The sequence below is a fragment of the Cynocephalus volans genome, chromosome 2 (genome assembly GCF_027409185.1).
Source record: "Cynocephalus volans isolate mCynVol1 chromosome 2, mCynVol1.pri, whole genome shotgun sequence".
In the NCBI taxonomy this organism is placed as follows: Eukaryota; Metazoa; Chordata; class Mammalia; order Dermoptera; family Cynocephalidae; genus Cynocephalus; species Cynocephalus volans.
The window spans coordinates 4,791,479-4,814,858 of record NC_084461.1 but is presented as its reverse complement, the minus strand read 5'-3'; the positions used below and the strand labels follow the sequence as shown (position 1 = coordinate 4,814,858).

The window sequence follows — 23,380 nt, the reverse complement described above, 5'->3', positions numbered from 1 at the left end:
AGACACAATCCTATATACAGAAAAAACTAAAACTCAACCAAAATATTTTTAGATCTGATAAATGATTTCAGTAATGTTTCAGCATACTAAATCAAAACACAAAAATCAGTAGTGTTTTTATAATCCGACAATGTACTAGCAGAACAAGAAATAAAGAACTCAAGCCCATTTCCAATGTCACCAAAAAAATAAAATACCTAGGAATCAATTTAACCAGGGAGGTGAAAAATCTCTAAAACAAGAGCTACAGATCATTGCCAAAAAAAATTAAAGAGGACACAAAATGATGGAAAGATATCCCATGCTTTTGGACTGGAAGAACTAACACTGTGAAAATGTCCATATTACCCAAAGCAATCTACAGATTCAATGCCACCCCCATCAAAATACCAATGACATTCTTCACAGACATAGAAAAAACAATACTAACACTCATGTGGAACGATAAAAGAGCCCAAATAGCCAATGCAATCCTGAGCAAAAAGAAATAAAGTCAGAGGCATTACACTACCTGATTTCAAATTATGCTACAATGCTATTGTAACCCAAACAGCATGGTACTGGCATAAAAATAGACACACTCATACCAGTGGAACAGAATAGAGAACCTAGAAACCAACCCACATAGTTATGGTCAACTGATATAAGACAAGGGCCACAGGAGCATACGTTGGGAAAAGGACTACCTCTTCAATAAATGGTGCTGGGAAAACTGGATATCCATATGCAGAAGAATGAAACTAGACCTGTACCTCTCACCATATACCAAAATCAACTCAAATGCATCAAGAACTTATATATATAAGACCTATAAACTTATATATATATATATATATATAAACTTATATATATATAAGATCTAAGAAACTATAAAACTCCTAAAGGAAAATAGGGGTAATACTTCAGGAAGTAGGACTGGACAAAACTTTATAAATATGAATCCTGAAGCACAGGCAACAAAATGAAAAATAAACAAATGGGATTATATTAAACTAAAAAGCTTCTGTGCTGCAAAAAAAAAAAAAAAAAAAAAAAAAAAACAATTAACAGAGCAAAAAGACAACCTACAGAGGGATAAAATATTTGCAAACTATGCATCTGATAAGGGGTTAACATACAGAATATACAAAGAACTCAAACAACAGTGAAAAAACCAGTAACCCAATTAGAAAATGGGTAAAGGAGCTGAATAGGCATTTCTCAAAGGAAGACATACAAATGGCCAACAGACACATGAAAAAATGCTCAAATTCACTCAGCACCAGAGAAATGCAAATCAAAACCACACTGAGGTATCATCTCACCCCAGTTAGTATAGCTATTATCAAAAAGACAGAGAATAACAAATTCTGGCGAGGATGCAGAGTCTACACAACAGTGTGGACCGTAAATTAGTGCAGCCATTGTGGAAAACTGTATGGAGGTTCCTCAAACAACTACAGATAAAACTGCCATACAATCCAGCAATCCCACTGCTGGGTGAATACCCAAATGAATGTACTCCTGTACCCCACAGATATTTACAATCAATTATGTTTTAATAAAAAAAAAATAGGATAAAAAAATTTGAGAGAAATAAAAGTCCCTACCTTGAAACGAGTCACTGTAACACTCAGTGAATAACTAAGTGACTAAGACTATGGGGGGAAATTTGACAAGTCCACCAGACACAGATCAAAGAAAAGTTTACATTAGAATGGAACAAGATCAATCTTAACCTAGAATGATCAGAAACCTCATCACTGCCTCCACGTGAGGTCACTCCTATTTGAGGGTATTTCAGATGTACATTCAGGGATCTGCAGTTTCCATTAATAAGCAAATGCTGTATTATGAAAGGGAGACAGAAAGTTGAAGAACACATTGTTTTTCCATCGCAGAATAATCTCTGTTAAAGAACGTGAGTGAGCGCCTACGCCTGAGAAATGTGTTTGGTGGGAATTTGGCTGTAGCGGGACGAACACGAGCGTGGGAGTCAGTAAACGTGTTTGAACCAAGTCACCTGCTGGGTTATCTTGTGCAATTCCCACAACTTCTGAGCCTACGATTTCTGTAGAAAGAGGGACAAGAATACTGACACTTCTGAGATTATAATAATTGTGTCTAGGCATTGATATTCATAAAGTCTTTAAACTTCACAGACATGAAAGACTGTATCAAAAATTCTAAGCAGCAGCCCCTGCTGAAGCCAAGCCTTGAACCTAACATGCTGCTTCTGAGCCTGTGATCCTCCTGCACTTACCCTGTGTTGAAGGTTTCAACAGGACAGTGTCTGTGAACAAGCACAGTAGGCGCTCAATAAATGGCAATGCGTGATTCTTACTTTCATCTTGCTTGTATCCAAAATAAGATAATGCAGGGAGAAAAGAGAAAGAACAGGAGAGTGAAACTGTGCTTTTATGGGTCTACAAAGCAGATGGGATCCAGGGTGTTTCAAGCCCCACTGTGCAACCATTGTAAAAGTGCCCCTTCCTGGTCATGGACACATGGCCAGTGAGGGGTACTTTGATTAGGTTCTGAGTCTTTGAACCTATAAAGCAGGCTGGGTCAACACTGGGAAGGCTGTACAGAGTAGCTGTTCCCCTGGGAGGTGGTGAAGTACAGACACCCTGCACCCCGTCTCGTTGTTGAACTGAGAAACCCTGACTTGCCATCAGTGTTCCATCAACATTGAAAACAAACAACACCTTCACTGACTATGAGTATGATGCTGTTCTTTAGGAAAATGATTTGGGAATGAATCTGGGGTTGATTTTCTCCAGAAATTCTCAATGTGAGAATTATTCCTTAGAGATAATTAGGTGATTAGTAAAGACACTAATCATCCACTCAGTCTTTGTTCAGGACCCTGAGACAAGTAACTTGTTAGCAGCTGAGAAACCCACGAGTTCCTCTGAATGCTTGACGCTCAAAAAGAAAACAGGAGTGAAACTGTTAAAATGAAACATAATCCTTTACAGCTGTTTCCACGTAATTCATTATACTTTTATCACCAAATGAAAATATACAGAAAGAGTTCTGAAACTCATAGTGTCCTTACACAAACATAAAGCTTTATGTTTCAATTATTATTTTAATCAAACACTAGGGGACCTTGAATAGAGAGAGATACAATTAAGTACATTCAATATAATCCGTAGAAGCCTGGGGATGGTTATAAGATCAGCAGGGAAAGGAAAAAAAAAAAAAAAAGTACAGTTAGAAATTAACTTTCCCAGGCCGAGCCTGTGGCGCACTCGGTAGAGTGCGGCGCTGGGAATGCGGGCAACGCTCCCACCGCAGGTTCGGATCCTATATAGGTAATGGCCGGTGCACTCACTGGCTGAGTGCCGGTCATGAAAAAGACAAAAAAAAAAAAAAAAAGAAAGAAAAAGAAATTAACTTTCCCATGTCACACACAGAGAAGCCCATGCAGTATAGGTTGGTTCAACATTTTCTCTGAATGAATGCAATGCAGGCTCATCTGGGTGACATCCCCAGAGAGGATTTCCCACGTATTTCCCTCTCGTTGCCATTAGAACTATTTGCCAGCTGTTGTTCTGGGCAGAGGGAAGTGTATTTTTCCTTAGACAGCTTTTAATGGCAGAATCATTAGTCTTGCTAGCATATGACTTAAATATTTTATGCTTAGTTTATAATGGGAAGAATTAATGTATGTCAAGCATAGTGTGAACTTTTCAGACTATTATGATTTTTGTTAATCTTTCAGTTTTCCTCTGTTTTCATCCCCATTCATTTAGATCAGCTATTAAGAAAATATGAATTCATTTTTATTTTTCTTTATTCATTCCTTACATTCTTGGTGCAAGTTCTCATTTATGTACCATTTTTTAAAATTTAAATGTTACTATCTAAATTAATTTCTTAATTATTAAAACCTGGAAGACATAGGGCTGAAATCCATTTGTCCTAAGGGCAACTTGCCTGTTTTCTAAATATCAGATTGAGTTTGCTGTTTTGTTTCTAAATTTGCGATTATTTACTTACTACCCTTATCAGACAGTGCATATCAGCTCTAGCTAAACACTTCCTTTTAGTGGAACTAGCTTTACCAATTTAAACATGAGTTTGAAATTTTTATGGTATTAAGATGACAAAGTGGCCTATTGTCTTGAAGTTCTTCTTTTTTTTTTTTTTCCAACCACTTGGATAATTTTTGTTACTGATAAACAGAAAATATATATCTTAATAGCCTCACATTGAAGCTCAATACACGTGTCCACACAGACAACAGATGTGCAAATGAGTATGTGAAACAATCTCTGGGTCACCCATGAATGTGCTCCACCCGTCCTTCTGGCTGTGACAGTTCATTCCTGATGGCTCACATGTCTTCAGTGACTCAGTCCATTTGGAAAGCACCCTACAGGTTTGTTCACATGGCTGTGATTGTGTCTCAGGTAGGCCTCTTTGTGGTTCTGCATGGACAGTGGTGGGAGCCCTGATCAGAATAGAGTACAGAGTCACTAACAACAAAAACAAAACAGCTCACAGATGAACACATAGACAAAGAGTCCCCAGGAGAGAGACACCAACTTTTCTCACCAACATGGGAGGCAGGCTTAAAGGAAGACCCTCAGACTGTGTTTGTGTCAGATTGCTTCTTGACGTGTCCAGCAAAAAATGTACAAACCAGGCAACTTTAAGGCAAGTCCCCAAGGAGAGGAACCCTCTATTGTCATGTGAAGTTCTTTTAGACAGGTTCTTTTTTGTCATTCTTACAACTTTCATAAGATTCTTGTATTTTCTGGGTGAATCTGAGTGTGCAACTTTAAGGCACATTTCTTTCTAGTTAAAATTTTCAACAGGACTAGTTAGATAAAGAAAAACCTCACTTTGTATCACTGTACTTTCCACGAAAGATTCTATTTCTCATCACCAACATGATGTATCTAATAATTAGACTGACATTCAGGTGAACAATCTCAAGTTACAAATTACCTTTTAAAAAAAATCTTAAATCAGGAACCAATACACCAGACAGCTTCCTCAGAGTCACACCCTGACATGGAGAGGTGCAGAAGACAAGGGTGACAACACTCAGAGCCACACTCCCCACTCTGGGAATATTGCAGCCACCCTCAGGGAGGAGCCCTGGGCTACTCATCAGGACAGGACATGGACCAGCACAGTGGGCCCACGGTCTGAACGTGCCGGGCACCGGCGTGAGAAGGGACCTACCCCCTCCGCAGGAGACGGAGCACTCGGAGCGCACGAGGGCCCACGTGTAGCTGGGCTGGGCGCTGGGCTTCTTCTCAGCCCCCAACCGAGGCACCGAGTATTCCCAGGCAATGCCAGGGTTCCTTCCCTGAAACAGAAGCTACAAAACAAGAAGAGGGAAAAATAAAACTAATTAAAACTCTATCAATACATACATGCTAAGTTGCTTTAAACTACTTAAAACAACAATATCAACAAAAAGTGGGTTATGATGATAAAATAAACACTGCCCATCCTCCAAAATTTACATCAAATTTCTAAACAAGAACAGCACTCTCAATGAGGATCACACATTTTTAGAAAAATATCTAGACTTCTGCTCTTTTGCCTTGCATTTAATATGTTCTCCACATAAAACCTCAAATGCCTGTGCAACCTTACAAGAGCAGTTAATTATCTCCCTCATTGTTTCTTTGCATCATCTGCAAATCCTCTGCATCTGAGTGAATCAGAAAGTGATACCTGAAAAGCACCACCGTTACACTCGATAGTGAGTTCCAAATAACCCAGAACGCTTAGATATCATCTGTGCTCAATCAAAGTCATAGAACCTTCTACTGTGAGAGGACCAGGGGGCTTTTTGCCCACTGGCAGGTGCCCTGTAAGTCCAGGGGAAAGTACATTTTATCAGAAAAGATCACTCAGGCCAAGCGTCCTGTGAGCCACAGCTCAGTGCATGGAATTGTGTTTGGACTCTGCACTTCCTAGCTCTAAACCCAGTCATACGGACCAGTCACGTGTTTTCCCATAAATGTATCAGATGGTAGGATCTTGGTGAGAAGGCTTTTTTTGGAATCCTCACCTTAACATGCTGTTACAAATCCCATAACTGAGCCCTGGCCCCTTTACTGTCTGATATGATTTGAACTATGTCCCCCTGAGTTTTATGTATTAGAATCTTAATCCCCACTGACAGTGTTAAGAAAGTGGGAAATCCTAGGATGGTAATTGAAAAGTTGGGCCTTAAAGAGGTGATTACATTGTGAGGACTGTGTCTCCCTGAATGGAATAATCCATTGATGGGTGGTCATGGCCATTGTTCTGATGACTTCAAAAGGAAAACACATGAGAAGTGCTCTCTCTCTCTCTCTCTCTGTCTCTATCTTTCTCTCTCTCTCATGTGTGCCTCCATCTGTCATGTGAGTATCTGCCTCACTGTGTAGTGACTACCAAGGCATTTACCAGATGTGTTCCCTGGACTTTGGACTTCCCAGCCTCTGAAACTATAAGCAATAAATATTGTTTCTTTACAAGTTACCCAGCTTCAGGTATTCTGCTATAAGCAACAGAAAAGGACTGGTACACTGTCCTTTGTTCATGCAGACAAAGACACCTACCCTTCCCAGACCACCCTGGCAGCATACTCCACCCCCTGCCTGCTGACACAGCTCAAGTCTTGGTTGGTGAAGATGTTGTGGGACAGGTAAAAGCCTGGGACAGGTGGCTGCACCACATGGCTGCTAAGATGCTATCCGGCCCTGACATTCTGACTCTTCCCAACTCTTCTTCCATCAAGAAAGTTTCCTAATAAGCCCCACTAATTTTCAATCCCAACTGATCTCTTTCTCTGATTACTAAAGCTAAAAGCATTAGGTTGTGGGAGAGAAATAATCAAGGAAAGAATTTGGGATGAATAAGTTTACATAGGGCACAGGGAACAGATCAGGGCCAGGGAGGGTGGAGGCAGGCCCTGTGGAGGCACCCGAGCCCCACCCAGACCAGCTGGGAGGTATCTCCCAGGAAGAGACAAGAGGATGGGATGGGGCTGCCAGTCCTAGAAAGCAGGTGGCCACGTCCAGGTTGCTTCCACCTCCACAGCAAGGTGTGGGTGAGTGGGGCGGCTTCTGAACCAGCACTTCTCTTGAACTGTGCACAGAAACAAGAAAAGCAGGGAGTTAGCACAACTGCTACCTGCTGCCACCATCTGTCCCATCCTGTGGGATGACAGTGTTGTCAGAAGAACCTGAGTGTATTTTGTGAGCCTCTGAATTCATGGGTAGAAAACACATAGCTCGTGTGACTGCATAGCTGTGGTCAGCGAAGGGCTAGTTTGTGACATGGGCAGGTGCCACAAAATACCATGGGCTTTCTCTGGTTCTCATCTTGATCCTATTTCCACAGGACACAGCCAAAGAATGCTGATCCCACCCAAAACACAGGCACAGACAGAGCCGCCCCCGCTCCCCACAGTGGCTGCTTCTCACAGCCATTTGTACTTGCAGGAGAGAAGTGGACTTTGTAAAATCAATTGATAAAGACCACCAAATGGGAATGCATGTAAGTACATAAATACAACTCAATCATACACCAAAAAATGAAAGATGAGGAAAACAAGTCTGCTGCCCGCTTCAGCCTATGCAAAGATTAAGTACACAGAAGAATGCTTATGGTTATAGTATATGTGTGCTTTTGCAACCGTAAGCATTCTCCCGCGTACTTAAAATTATGCCAATGGTCCTGAACCTGCAAAAACACCAGAAGACCTTCAATATGAGCACCCCTGAAACCAAGAGGCTGGCCTCTACCTCCACGATCAGGGTTTCATTAGTTGGTCCAGCGGAGGTTAAGCTCTCGGGCTCTTTATAGGACCGTCTGTAGTTGAAGGCAGTGCCTGAAAACATGTACCGGCCGGGCCAGTCCACGGTCCAGTGTCCATTCAGGTAGTACTGTTTCAGGGTGTTGCGTACAGAAATGTAGGAGGTGGATATGTTTATTTCATAGATGCGAATACTCCGAGCTCCAGAAGGAATGGTGACCATGTGATAATACTCTAGATAAAGAAAATGGGGCAAAATATGTTATTTCATTCAATAACACAAAGCAAAATCCCTAAGCAACTTCGGTTCTTTGTAACCAAAACTTGAGAATCCATGTGTGGAAGTGGGGAGATCTGTTTTGGCGATCAGTTACATTAGACCCCTCACTGACTTCATTGACTTCTTTTTATTAATTGGAGTACAGTTCGTGTAATTTTCACTATTCCTAAGAACCATTTTAATTCAAATAACCTAGCAACCATGTCCAGTCAAAACAGAAAGCTTGAGAAGCCAGTGAGGCAGGAAACCAGACAGTGGAAGCTGTCCAGGACTCCGAGCACCTGCAGTTTTCACTGTCACCTTGAGATGCTCCCACTAAGAAGCTCTAGTTCATACCTTCTTTCCCCAGGACTTGCAGGAAGCTCTGAAGTACTCACGGTTGCTTTGGTGGTGCTTGGTGTAGACACCCCTGTGAGTCGAGCACTCAGAGTTATTTCCCTTGCAAACCCCACAGGAGTCTTCAACGGCATCAGATCCAAGGACATTGTCACATCCAACTTTCTGGAGGACCCACCACGTCACATGCCATTCATGAAAGAAAGGACAGCACAAGCAATAATGTCACCAGTCTCATGCAGGAAAACTCCTCCCCACCATAGCTGAAAGTTTCACCAACACAGAGTAGTTAACAAACATTTATTGGATACCCAATATGTGCACAATGAGACTGTTACTCTACTCTTCAGATCCAAAGCAGGAAAGCTTCGAATGTGAAATATACCCTGTCCCCTTTGGTACTGCTACACAGCTATAGTACCTTTAGCCCTAAATTAAACTATAGGTTGTTATGTTAGAGACATGGGGGGATTTCAGGCTGACATAAAGAGCTTTGTTCAGTGTCAAGCAATGTGTACACACAAGGTTCCACTGAACAATGGCACTGTGCTTTTTAACTGCCTTGTGCAATGGCAGAGAAGTGACAGATACCACACAGAAATGCTTCCATTATGTAAAGGGCATATTTGTCCAATGTCTTAGAATTTTAGGAGCTCTTCATAATTTCTATAATGCTTGCTTGATTTACATGCCCTAACAACAAAAAAAGGCTCTATATGTAAAATTACCCATTCAGAAACAAAATAACTATAGTCTACAATCCCTTGTTTGAAATTCTGAGGGCCAGATGCATTTCAGATACATCTCAGAGTTCTTGGAAAGGTAACACATATTAAGCATAAGATGCATATGACAGTCCCAGTGGGGCCTAGGGTAGCATCCCATAATAAACACTAGCAAAACACATACATATTTACAGTAAGTAGGATAAATAAAACTGATCGGTAGTCTCACTGCAGTTCAAGGTAGGTTTTGCCAACAAACGCATGTAGGTCCCAAAATCACTTTTACAACTTTTTGGATTTCAGTTTCACAGCTTTTTGGGTTTCAGAGTTGCAAATAAGGGATTGTGACACTGTAGCATTAAGAAAATCTAAATATAATAAAATATTTAACAAATCAATGGTTAGACAATGAGCATTTTAAAGCTGAAAGAGATCTTAATAGAATTGTCTAGTCTAATCTTCACTCCTTGGAAACGGTGACACTAAGGACTCAGTAGACAATCCGACTTTACCATGGTCACACTACTTAGAGGAAACTAGAACTGGAACTGAGGTGTTTGGACCGCACAGAAAATGCACACTGAGTAACTTCATTAAAAATCCCATTATTTACATGCAATGTATTTGATCTGGTAACACTTCACTTTGCTTATAATGAAGTTATTTACCCCTCCTCTCTGTGAATGGCTACCAACTCGTCACTTTATGTCACTTAGCTGCCAACTCTTTCCCAGCCTGTCTCTTCCATCCCTGTTCACCCACCCTGTTCCAGCAGAAGTTTAGGCTGCTGGGTCTTGCTGAGAGCTGCAAAGTGGCCTCTAGTCTCTCCACTGTCCCCACCTTCACTGACTCTCCTCACTATGGCCCAGCCACTGCAACCTAACCCAATGCTTATTCTACATGACACGAGGATAAAAATCCCAACTCCTCATTCTGGCCACAGATGGCCTTTGGGAGCCTCTTCACACCCTACTCACCTTCCTCAGCAGCCCCCAGGCTCTGCCTGCCTTAATCAGCTCCTACCAACCCACGCTTTCTGCACCACCATGTCCACCTGTCTTTTTCCCCAGCATCCTTCTTCCAACTCTCCCTGGCCAATTTAGCTTGGATGCAGGTGCTCCCTTCCTCCACGAGCCCCACAAATGTCTCAGACCCACATGTCAGAAGGAATCAGCTCTCCCCTCTCCTCACACTCTGTACACACCTCCGTTGCAACCAATCAGTGAGTCATCGACATGCATTCTGCTGGATCTCTCCCCCGCCCGGCTGTGACTTGAAGGTAAGGGGCTCGTCTTATGGGTCCCGTCTTTCTAGCCCCTACAGCATGCCTGGCACAAAGCGGACTGTCTGGAGACGTTTGTTGAATGAACGAACGATCGTTATTACCTCACATATCCCATCTATACAAACATTACGGCTATCCTCCGAGCATGGAGTCCCATCTTTGACTTTATTTGACAAAGAAAAGAAGAAATCAAATCCTTCTGCGATACAGTAGAGTTTGCATAAGTCCTGATCTTAAAAAGAAATACACACACAAACACAAATAAGAAAGATACTTAAGCTCTGATCGTTTTTGCTCTGAATTTTAGATAGATTTTTCTCCCCCATAAAATAACTCCCACATAATAATACATTGCAAAGATATTTTTTAATGGTTGTCTAATTTTTTTATGGTTGCTTTCTTAGGTGCTTTTTTTCCCTTTAAATTTATTATTATTATTTTTTAATGCTTTACTATTAATATTTATGCTACCATGTCCTTTGCTGATCCTTGTTCTTTACACGGTGGCTGGCACATAGTAGGCATTCAATAAATATTTGTTGACTTAACTGAACATTAATGTTTTACTACTTTACTAGTATAATTAACTGCTCTTTTGTAAAAATGCAAAAAAGTCACTGTCATTTTGTAGCAATACATGAAGTTCTTACAAATGAAATATAATAAAATAAGTAAAAGTCACTGAATTTCTTAATGCATTTGATGAAATATATAAACTTTTTAAACTGATAAAGAAAGTAATTTTTTGATGAAATCTCCAGAGAAAAATATTTTCTACAAACATAATGGATTGTAAAAAAAATACTGATACACAGAGAAATAGGAAGTTCACTTGTTTCCTCGATAATCCATTTCAAGGTCTTATTGTTTATACATTTAATGTGAAATTTTGCAGAAACCTTTTTTCCTTTTTTCTCTTCTTGGTAAAGAAGAAACAATGACAAAAATTTTGTCTGCCTTAGGAATTTTCACGGGCCCAGACTCATCTACAGGTATTTTCTTGAATAATCAACTCAATAATTCTAAGAATCAAATTTTGTATGTGCTTCCATAATTAATAAACTTATTTACTGAAGACTAACAAAGTCAGGAGAAGCAAACATATTTTTTGACCCCAACTTCAAACTTCACTTAACTTTTTTCTTCTGCCTAGCAGTCTGTTTCTCACTGGCTTAATTTTTACATTTTAGGAGTAAAAGCACAACCAAACATGCTTTGTGTGGTATTGCTTGTCATTTCCCTTCCAGAATTCACAAACTTCACAAAACTACAACAATGAGAACATTGCATCTATTAAGATAGTGAAGTAAATGTCAGATAGGAAGGCCCAACCTATGTACTTCCCAAGAGTCTCTGCCATTTGCTTGGATGATATTCCCTATTTCAAGGAATGAGATCATTAATTATTCTTTAAATTAATCCTCAGTTATGCCACTTGAGCTGCCAAATTCAAGTTATTACCATTATAAGAACAACACTAATTTCTCTCCCACTGGGAAGTAAAATCTTACTTATGCCACAAATAAACTTCTTTGTTTATAGTTATATATCTAGACTTTCTGAATATTAAGTATAATTAAAAATTATCCAATTTTCCAAAAGATACTAAAATTTTTCTTTCATTTTTTGAAATTATGTGTTCAATGGGTGACATGCTTATAGCAACATCACCATCAACTACTATGATTCTTAATTTAAAAAAAAAACACATTGATTCAATATCAATACATCATCCATTTTGAATTTTTTTGATCACTTCTTTGATGAATTTCTTTGTAACACATGCTCCCTATCTGGAGTGTGGATTTCTGACCACACAGCTGGTCAAGTTTAGATTAGATGCCATGGCAGTCGGGCAGGCAGAACCAAACCAACCCCCAGAAAGGGGTATGTGACATTGACCTCATGGACTGATATGTGGTCCACCTGAACCCCACACGTAATCATGTCGTTCTTTAAAGAGTAAAGACACTGAGCTTGAGGCTGTGACTGGAGGTGGGCTGGAGACTTACCTTCCACCTGAGTGTAAGGCTTCCACTTGTAGTGCCGCCCTCTGAACCGCTTGCTGTTGTGCTCGGCACACTGGGTGGCACGGAAGTCCTCACTGTTGTGGGGACATTTCTGATTGTTGCATAGCCTCAGGGTGCGAGGCGAGCCCTCGCAAAACCTCCCTCCATGTGATGGTCTGCAAAGTGTATTTCACAGTTAGAAACCTTGTACTGTAGCAAATACTCAGCCCTTCCTTGAAGTCAGTTTTACTGAAGAGATGGAACAGATTGTGTTCAATTACTCAGAGTGGGCAGTTAAGAAATGTGGGCTTCTATGTAGTCACTGGCACAGTCTCCCACATGAGTGATGTGGGTCTATTGGGAGTGGCATTTTCCACATTGGTAGGACAGGTTAGGGTCTGGAAGGCGGGCTTGTGTGCGTGTCCTTGGTTGCCTTCCACTCCCCTCTGCAGGAGGCAGGTGAGGGTCGCTGCCTCCACGTTCGGTGGGAAGGGGCTGAATATGGGGGTGGTGTGGCAGCTTTCTCAGGATGGCACACTTGAGAGAGAGCAGAACTGAGACTGAAATTCAACAACTTTGCTTTCCAGACTGCAACGTCTTCCCGCTACCAGCCTCCTTGTGACTGGGCCAGGACATGAGGACTGAAGCAGAAGAATCAGTCACCTTTGCTGGGTGGGCACTGACAGAAGACACCCCTGCTCACCCGCAGAATTTGCCCATCCACACCTGAGTAAAAGGATCCTGAGAGGATGCATAGAGCTGGGTGCTGATGTGGCCTCATGCTTTAAAGACAGGACTAAAATAACGACTCGTATTGCATATGTCTAAACACACCTAGGTGCAAAGGGAGGACTTAAAAGCCTCTTCCCTTCAGCACACTGGTAACTGCCTCTAACATTCTTGTAATCTTACAGGAGCCCACCATTAATCCACCTGTGGTAAAGGTAAACATATCTGACGAAAAACTAGAGTTTTTTTTTTTCTCGTGAAAGAATTATTCTTATTGATTCTTATTCATTTAGGTTCTATAAACTTTTCTTATAATTTATTTACTTGTTTTAAGCAGACCTTTGATATTTCAAGTTGGGTCTGTTATTTTTTGCTCTCGTCAGGTAGTTACAAGTATCTTCAATTACATCAAGGGGAGCTAATTATTTAAGAAGTGCTTGAGGGCCGACCCCGTGCCTCACTCGGGAGAGTGTGGTGCTGGGAGCACGGCAGCGCTCCCACTGTGGGTTCGGATCCTATATAGGGATGGCCAGTGCGCGTGGTGTGGGCGACACCAAGCCAAGGGTTGTGATCCCCTTACTGGTCACAAAAAAGAAACCAAAGAAAACAAAACAAAAAAAACCAAATAAGAAGTGCTTGAGCAAAATACCTTTTCTATTTAGTGTTTCTTGCAAAAATACGTGAAGCAGAGAATTGATATTACTGAGCTCAGGTTTAGGTGTGCTGCTTGGAAAGTTCATGGCATGGAAACTGCTCATCTGTGAGGAAGGAGGTCAGGACGTACGTACTTGGGATTGGTGCAGAGGCGGTCCCTGTGGGACACCCCCCTGCCACAGGTCCTGGAGCAAGGGGACCAGGGAGACCAGTCCGACCAATGTCCATGGGTAGGCTTGGGGCCTTCATCACCGTATTTCACACACTGTCCTCCACGGCACCACTAAAAAATTAAAAAATGAATAAACAGAAAAGTTTACGTGCCTCATGGATGAATAATTGAGTTCATTTCATCACTACTGTAAGGCTGAGTAGTGGGGAGTTTTATACAATATGCAGACATTACCTTCCCTATCCTCAAGTAACTACTAATAAAAATAAGTTTAATACTGCCTTTTCTTTCCAAAGCTAGCATTGTCCTATAAATCCACATACATGGAAGATGAACAGAAAAACCATCTTTAACCACCTGAGCTCCTGGAACTCGACACGGTTAATGAAGGAGGGCTCTGTGACCATTCTGTCTGACTGCTCAACTCCCAAGCCAGGGAGCTCTGACCTGTCCTGGAAACAAGGTGCTTTTTCACATCTCACTTTCAGAACAGAGTGAGTCTCAGGTAGAACCGTCCAGCTGAGGCTCCACGTGGCTCAACACCTTGTCATTTCTGGCCGGCACTCTGTGCTTTCACTCCGAAGCACCTGCGCTGGGCGCCCCGAGCTCGTTAGCCGAGGGCATGTGGGAGGTCACACAGCTTTCCAAGGGTACAAAACAATCCATCTGGAATTCCATCTGTCCCCACGAGGGCTGGAGATGCTATCAGCTCCTGCTTCTTAGGGAAGTGCTCATCAATGTCAGTTCCCGCTAAAGCACATGCGGCTAGTTCACCTTCCTCACTCACAAACGCTGTGCACTATCTAAGGCTGCCTGCAGGGCTGCAGGCTCTTCCCCTGCCGTGTGGTGTAGACATCAAGGGTCTTAAAGGTCCAGGCCATCTGGTGGAGGAAGGGAGGAACATGCTTGCCCTTGGTCACTGGCCTGTGGGCTGGGAGTGACGTGAAGTCCACACCTGTCTCTCCAAGATTAGAGCTACCACGTTCTACCGAGAGAAGAAATGCGGCTTTTATAAGAGGAAAATGATACTTCAATGATTAACTGATGTATTAGGTTAAAACACATCAAACCACTAATATTTGAACTCTGTTGGCACACAGAAATGGCAATTTCACATGGATTGATATAACCTATTTAAAAGAGGAAAACTAAATTTTAAAATAAATAATTCTGAGGATTAAAGCCTCATCCATTCAATTCTTCAATTCTATAGGCAGAAAAAAATTCTATCTTTCATCATCACCTGCCCTAACCCCAGGTGCAGAACAAAGTCCTGCAGCCCTGCTCAGCTCGTCGAGGACCCTGCAGCAGGAACAGGGCGCCCAGTGGCCTTGTGAGTTACCCAAGAGAGATGGAGGGGAGGAGGGGCCAGGACAGCTCTCAGGGCTCTGATGGGGCTCTGAAGAGAGCAGGAGAAGGCAGGTGTGTGTTTGCTGTTATTTTTGTTTCTTTTGTTTTAAAAAAAATCATCTGGTCATAGCTTTCTAATACAGGAGACAGCAAATATGAAAGTAAGAATAAACAAGTGAATAACTAGAAAAATATTTTCAGAAAAATCTATCTTGTTTGAAGATTAAGGAGATTTGGAGCTCCACATAAAGGTAGGTAAGCAGAAGACAGCAATCCTGTCCTGGAAGCAAGATGTTTAATTTATTGAGGAAATTTATTTCTGTTTTTACCAGGCACTTGTGGGCAAATGCAGTGTCAATCATGGCCGAGCTGTCCATTTGCTCTTACTACCTGGCAAAGTTTGCAGACTCAAAAGGGGTAATAGCTTTTACTGTCCTGTTTATTTTTATTTATTTATTTATTTATTTATTTATCTATTTATTTATTTATTTATTTATTTATTTATTTTAAAAAACTTTTTTAATGAAAACTTTCAAAGGTATTCACAAGTAAAGTAAATAGTATGGAACCTTCCTGAACCAGTACCCTGCTTCAACAGTTATCAGCTAAGGTCCAATCTCCTGGCTTTCTGACGCAACAATATGTCTCAGGCTCATCTCATACATTCCTTGTTCTAGACCTGGAATCATTCATTTGTACAAGAAGATCTGGCTCTTTTTATTGGGAAAATTGGACAAAGAGGCTACAAATCTGTTCAAGGGGTGGTCCTTGCTATTGCGTTGGTCAATGAGTTTGTGTTTTTCTATTTAATTTTAATTTTTTATTTTTTAAAATACTTCATTAGTTCATACTAACTTATCCAATTCAAATTTAGGATTATAAATGTTACTTAGCATATTTGATTTTATATTAGTATCCCCTTTCCCTTACACATTAAAAATCTTTGTTCTCATCAATACAAGTATATGTAATATTTGCTTTTTTCCTATATATATATATATATTTGTGTGTGTGTGTGTGTGTGTGTGTGTGTGTGTGTGTGTGTGTGTGTAATAGTTTTAAGAGGGCAAAACCAATTACGTTGCCACAGTGGAGGGAAAAGGTTCCCATCAAGAAAAAAAAGTATCGGGATATTGACTTCTGGTAATGCACATGTCTAAACTGATAAACCTCATGTACACATGCAGACCAATAATGCAAAAAGGCACACGACTGATAGCAGATAGGACTGTTTCCATGAGAACTGGAAGCTGTGAGTTCCACTTTCACCACTGAGAAGCCAGGTAACCTGAGAAGAACATTTTAGTGCTTCCACCCATGTTCTGCTGTGTGATTTCCAGGAACCCATTCTATCCTAACAAGCCCTAACTCTTTTTAATGTGAAGGAAGAAAACTATATTTGAAATACAAGATCAAATAATGTGAAATACCAATAAAAATTAATTTAATGATGTTTTCAAGGTAAATAAAATGTAGCAAGAATGCATAGGTGATTTTGAGGGAGCATCACATCTATATTGCCCAGGAAAAAATAGCACATGACCATAAAGAAAGTAGGACGCCTGGAGAACCATCCCATGCCTCCTGCAGTTAATAAGTCAAAGGCAATGACAGAAAGGCTGCCAACCTTTCAAAAATTAGGCATAATTTTGCAAATTCTTACCTGAAAAAAATCTTAATCAATTATGAGCAGAAGATTCATAATTATATACAGCTTAATACTCAGGCAAATTACTCGATGTCTTTTGACAATTAGAATTTCCCCTCTGCAGTATCTCATCATACCCGTTTTCTCTTTCTTTCTTTTTTTTTTTTTTTGTCTTTTTGTAACCGGTAAGGGGATCGCAACCCTTGGCTCGGTGTTGCACGCACCCGCTCAGCCAGTGAGCACACCAGCCTTTCTAATATAGGATCCGAACCCGCGGGGGGAGCACCGCTGCGCTCCCAAGCGCCGCACTCTCCCGAGTGCGCCATGGGGCTGGCCCCCCATTTTCTCTTTCAAAAACTAAAAGCATTTGTATTACATACTTATCAAGAATTAATTGAACTGTAGCTGCCTAGATCACTACAAGAATCTAATCATCAATCTCACCACTGAGAGAGTCTAGAAAATGAGGCCTGACAACAATGCACCTGGGACGAGTGGCTGCCGGTGCTATTCTCAAGTAACTGTACCTGATTTCCCTTCATTTCCTTAGTCAGCAATGCAATAATTTAATCTGAAAGCATATGTTAACACTGTTAACATTTTACATCCTTTTTGTGTGTATTCACATTTAAATCTGTTTAGGATAAGTTGCATTTATTTTGGAATTTAAACATAATAGATCAATGATATTTAGGTACATATTTCTCTTCCATATTCATTCATATCACTAAAAAAGGTCAGATACCTAAAAAGCAAAAATGGCTACAGTGATGATTTGGATGCAATATATTTCCATCTTCATTAATAGTCTTTTATATTTTGAAAAAATGCAACCATAGGTTAAATCAAAAGGATTAAAATATTATTCTTGAGTGTTAAGATAATTTATCTTTTAAGATCTAGTGACAAAATTATCATTCTCTACCATGTCATAATAAACTTGCTATCATATATATTTCTTCTTTTTCCCTACCATGACTCTCTCTTTTTTCTCAGGACCAACAATAGGGTGAAATGGCCTGTTCCAGCTGGGGTCTTCAAATTGGTACCCTGAGGCTTCAACAGCACTATTTAATGCTGGTCCTTTACATGGTTAAGTGGTGGTCAGTGGTTTAATGTTTCCCTTTATTAAATGGATGTAGTTGTTATCTATTTCCTGACTTCTAAGTCTATTAATTCCAGATAGCTCATCAATTGCATTTTCTTAAAAGTAGGAAAAGGAGTCCTGTTCATAGTATCAATATGAAATGAATGCAATGTTTTGACATGGGTGCATACGTCTATGAGAAATACAGACTTAAAAAATGTCCGTGCAAGAGGAGGGACAATGCATGGGTTGAACGACTAACATCCGAATATGATGCTGTTCCCAGCACTGGCTTCTTACCATGTCGTGCCCACAAATAGTGCCTTCTGCTGCTGGCATAAATTTAGTCTCACATTTCCTTCCAATCCGGTGGCACCACAGGGCTTTACAGATGTCCTAAAGGGGAAGGAAAGGTCATTAGCACTACAAATTGTCCATGCATCCATGATAAAATATCCCTGAAAAGTTTAAGAGAAAAACAACTAATACAAGTTAAAAGTGGATGTCTACTTAGCAATAGATGCATATGATAGAGTGGGGAGTTACAAGAACCAGATTCCAGACTTGGTTCCACTTAATTCCATCCATGAAACTTCATTTATTTGTATTTGTTCATCATAAATTTAACAAAATTTTATTTTCTAAATTAAAAAGTAAAATACACTTAATCCAGACATTGCAAAATACTACAAAAAACTAAACTTAACATTGTATTATTTATTCTTATCAACCCCACCTTCCACTAATCTCTCCAAGTCTGAACCTCATTATTACATTGAGAATGACTAGGACACTTGTTAGTTTGTCCAGTTATCCATCCACCCAGGTACCCATATACCCAAACTTTTGATGAAAGCTTAAAATTGTGAGGTATATTGCTAGGCAAGATATTCCATAGTGAATATGACCCAGAGACTTAGTGAATATGACCCAGACACAGTGAATATGTGCCCAACAGAGGTAGGGACACAGCTTTCCCTGGAGGACTCAGGGAGGGAGTCACAGAAGACGTGATGTCTGAGCCAACTCTTGAGTTAGAAGAGTTTGTCAGGAGGAAAAGGGGTGGCATTCAAGCAGGAAGGATGTGTGAAGGAAAGAGTCAAGATTGAAGGGAGCCTGCAAGGGAAGATGCACACGGCTGATCTGGCAGCAAAACAAAACAAGGTCTGAGACTGATAAACTATAAAAGGCTCCCACACATAACGAATTATTTTTACTTTCATATCTTCTGAGTCCAAAGGAACATGATAGTGAAGGGCAAACAGTAGGACTTGTGAAATGATGGAATCTTCTGGAATGCTGGTGGGAGCATCAATTGGGCATGATAACATTTCTTAAATTGTCTGCACAACTGTTCTGAATATTTAAACAAGTGCTGCATTATTTTCCAAGAAATGGAATGGCTGCATCTACTGGGTGATTTGTTTTATTAAAAAAATGCACTGTGGCAAAGCATTTCAACATATTTCTGCTTGAAAGATGGCATTTTGCTGCAGCGTGACCTTGTTCCATATTCCAATGATGTTAAAAGGTTTTCTGCATTGTCTGAGTCATCTCAAGAAGGGTTTTATATTTAATAATCCATTTTAATTTTACCTTCATAAAACTAGTTCTCGAATCTCCCCCCTAAATTTAATTATATATTTGTAAGTTAAGGTATTTACTAAAGTCTCATATTTTTTCAGCCCATAGCTCCCTCACTAATAAATCAGCTTTTGGAAACTTGGAATGTTAACAAGTAAACTTTCAATGTTTTAATTCAGATATCAATTGCTTTTATTTTGAACTAGTCATAAAAATCTCATATGGTTACAATCATTGCATAGTTAAATTTTATTTTCTTGAGAGTTCTCCAGGATCATTAAGCTCCATTAGGGTAAATGTGTCATGCTGTTGGCTAGTGCTCTGCCTGGCTCACGCCTCACCAGCAGGTGACAGTGATGCTCCTACAGCTCCTCTTGTGAAGTTTGCTGCTGAAAGTATTGACTTTATACTCCTTCAGACATTAATTGTCATGTAGTGTTGGGGCCTCTCTTCTTGGCCAGAACAGTGTTTAGATCAGAGATATACAATGATCCTAGGGAATCTATAAAAGCAGGAACCTGAGTGTCTGCAACAATCTGAAAAGACAAGTGGACAGCTCTATTTGCTTGCAGAGATAACAAGTTGATAGAATATCAGGATACAAATAAAGCTCCCTTGAAGCCAGAGCCTGTGGACCCCAGCTCAATGCAGGGAGGTGATGTGGTGGATGAGAACCAGAGACTGGAGGAAGGCATGGGGGAGGCACTGGTTGGCTCACCGAGACCTGCTAATTCGGGAGGCTGTGTGTGAACGAATGTGTCAATGAATGGATGTGAAAGAGGAGGCTGTTCATGTGGTAGGTCAGCAGGGAGACAGCCATAGTGGTCCAGTGGAGAGTTGGACCTTCCAAGATAGGAAGGCAGATCCCGTGCAGACTGGGCAGGAGGTAAGGCAGATCTAGGCAGGCAGGACCCCTGCATCCTCACTGTGCACGTGAGGGTGACAGCATCCAATCATTGACTTGTCTTGTTGGCTAAATGAAGTAGTCACAGGTAACTTGTCCAGGTCGGGGCCTGGCCTGTAAAGGGCACTAGACCTCTGCATGTTTCCTTCTCATTTCAAGGGTTCGAGGCAATACCAGCACAATTTGCGCATCCCAGCCTGTGTACATGGGGCCACGCTGCAGTCCTGTGACCTTAGGGATCTAGGGTACTAACTCACAGGGCTGTTTCTAAGACGATCCAAGACTATACAGGGTAAGCAGCACTTACAAATGCTAATGATTTTAATATATTCATTATCAGGACCTGACACAGTGCTTGGCATCTAACTGGCTTTCAGTAAATGCTTTCTGAGCAAGTTGAACCCGTACTAGCTTGTTCCTGTAGAAACCAGTGATAGAATGGGCAGGAAAAATTGTTGTGTGCTATAATCACACAAAAAAATGTAAGACAGCTTTAGTATACCACCTTATTATGACTTAAAAGTACTAGATTCAGACAATTATTCAAAGTAATTTCAAAATATTCTTACATTTTAATTTTGGGGAGCATTTAGCAGAATAAAGATATACGAAAGAAAGATGGCTTTCAACTTTTCTAAGTATAAAGCCCTCACATATAGAATGTTGGCTATAGCTCACTGCTAAAGCATGTGATTCAGTGAATCAGCCTGTGCCCTGGCTCATGCCATCTGTGCATTTCAGCCTCCAATTCCAGTCCTGCTCAATTTCCAATTCTAGTCCTCAGACAGAAATAAATCACAGAGTTAGAAGAACCTTGAAATATAATATAATCCATGTTATTGTTTTCAACATATCAAAAAGCATTTGAGATCTTGGTACCCTATGAATGCAATTGCCTGCAATTTAATAAAGAACATGACACTGTCCTGGACAACCAAATAAAAATGCTGGTATCTTAAAGGGTCAGATGATAAGATGAAAATTAAAACACAACTGGACAACCAAAACCAACTTGCTCGCTCACTTTTAGCATACATTGACTTAACTGCTAACTTCTGGACATAACATACAATGACTGTATTAAAGCACTATTGTTGTACGTCATATCTTTAATGAAACTTCAGAGTCCTCTTGGAACAAAGATCCTACTAAGTCACGGTTCTAGAGTCCAGGAAGTTGGAATGTAAGATTTGCTGGGTGTAGGGGGAGCTCCCAATTTAACAACAGTGCCCAGGATACTGAAGTGATCAAATTTCAAAGTAATTCTAGCTGCTTGTATTACAGACAGCAGGGTTGGGCCACCAGTGATGACAAAGGAAAATAGGTCCTTGATAAAAACACAATGTTTGTAATAACCAATGCTGAATTCAGGCAGAAAAGAGTCAACACCAAATAGAGAGCTTACTCCTGCTTTTATCTCTGCAGCTAAGGAATATCATCTTTAATGAAGTCTTTTATTTACTATCCCATCCCATAATTTAAGAGTTATGTTCACAGGGATCAATTTCAGTAATATCGACTTGGTTAAGTTTAACGTCACAATGTAACACCCCAAATAAAAACAACCCTACAGATGTCCGGGTTGGAAACTGACTGTGGCACTTCAGTACTTGGAATAGTGTGCCACCATATTAATTTCCTCAAACCGTCTGTACTGGACTCTCCGAAAATACAAACTAAGAATGCAATTACAAATGATGTGATAGTCAGATATACAATGTATCATAATGATTTCTTTTCCAAGCAGTGGGATGCTTTTATCACTAATTCTGATGATTACTTGCACTGGTTGACAGAGAAAGCCATTGTCATATATGTGCATGAATTTATACACAAGTATGTGAACATACATGCATATACACCAAATACACATTGGTTTATCCAAGAAAAGGATGCATATGCACTTGTATTATCTATTAACTTTCCAAAGTAAATAGCATAAGGTATGTAAAAGAGGTTCATAGCTTTCTACCACTCAGACTAGCAAATTTTTATGGAGCGTGCTAATGCATCAGGTCCTGGACTGGGCACTGGATAATTTACTTGTTATTCATTGATATTCTCCCATCAGAAAACTACCTTATCTTTACACTTCATCCTAACAAAATTGACCCAGTTTTATAAAATTTTGCAAAAGTTCATTTAAAAAATTAAATTTTACAGTTTACAGTGTTCTGAGATGTTTCAATCCAGATGGAAAATAAGGAATCACTAATTCCCCATATTTAATATTGAGGTTTGATGTATTAGAGATTCTGGCCACACAAATTGAATTTAATTTATAAAAATAAAATACGCAAAGTTTGTGTTGAAGAAAAATCTTACATCATAAGGAATAATCTGACATTATCTGATTTTTAATAGACCTTTTTTTTTTTTTTTTAAATTTCAAAGATCCTTCTATTGTCTATGATGAAATAACTGGTACCAATCTTACTTTTCTCCAAAACAAAAATAAAAACACAAAAAACAAAAACAAAAGAAAACCCCCAAAACTACAAAACAATATGGACATAATACATGGTCCTTTGACAACAGGTGACACAGTTCTGTAAAGCTGGAGAAAAGGAAAATGCACACAAGGCAAGTGCCTCATTCTCCCCAGCTTTCTGCCTGGGAGCACTCTGCAGACCCTGCTGCTGCCAGGAGGTAGATTCTGGAGGATGCAAAGATCAGAGCTGAGGGCTGTTCAAGTAGTTAGGATCTGTGGGTGCAGCAGGAGAAAGGTAAAAGCTGCTGAGTAGTGGGCCCCAGATGTCTGCATTAAAATTTCTTGTAGGTCCTTATCTAAAGGGTGAGCAGCTGACTCATAGATGAGGACCAACATGCAGATGGAAAGCTGATAAGGGCTAGAAGGCAGA

At 40.3% G+C, this 23,380-nt stretch overlaps 1 protein-coding gene across 1 annotated transcript in view; it reads right to left on the bottom strand.

The window, feature by feature from the left end:
* ADAMTS16 (ADAM metallopeptidase with thrombospondin type 1 motif 16) overlaps positions 1-23,380 on the bottom strand; it is a 165,843-nt gene that overhangs the window by 68,414 nt on the left and 74,049 nt on the right. The window contains exons 11-17 of the mRNA XM_063087445.1: positions 18,332-18,427; positions 13,909-14,057; positions 12,395-12,567; positions 10,484-10,614; positions 8,414-8,537; positions 7,746-7,990; positions 5,182-5,320 (exon numbers count right to left, since the gene is read on the bottom strand). Of these exons, the coding sequence (XP_062943515.1) occupies positions 5,182-5,320; positions 7,746-7,990; positions 8,414-8,537; positions 10,484-10,614; positions 12,395-12,567; positions 13,909-14,057; positions 18,332-18,427 (1,057 nt within the window). The remainder of the gene's footprint in view (positions 1-5,181; positions 5,321-7,745; positions 7,991-8,413; positions 8,538-10,483; positions 10,615-12,394; positions 12,568-13,908; positions 14,058-18,331; positions 18,428-23,380) is intronic.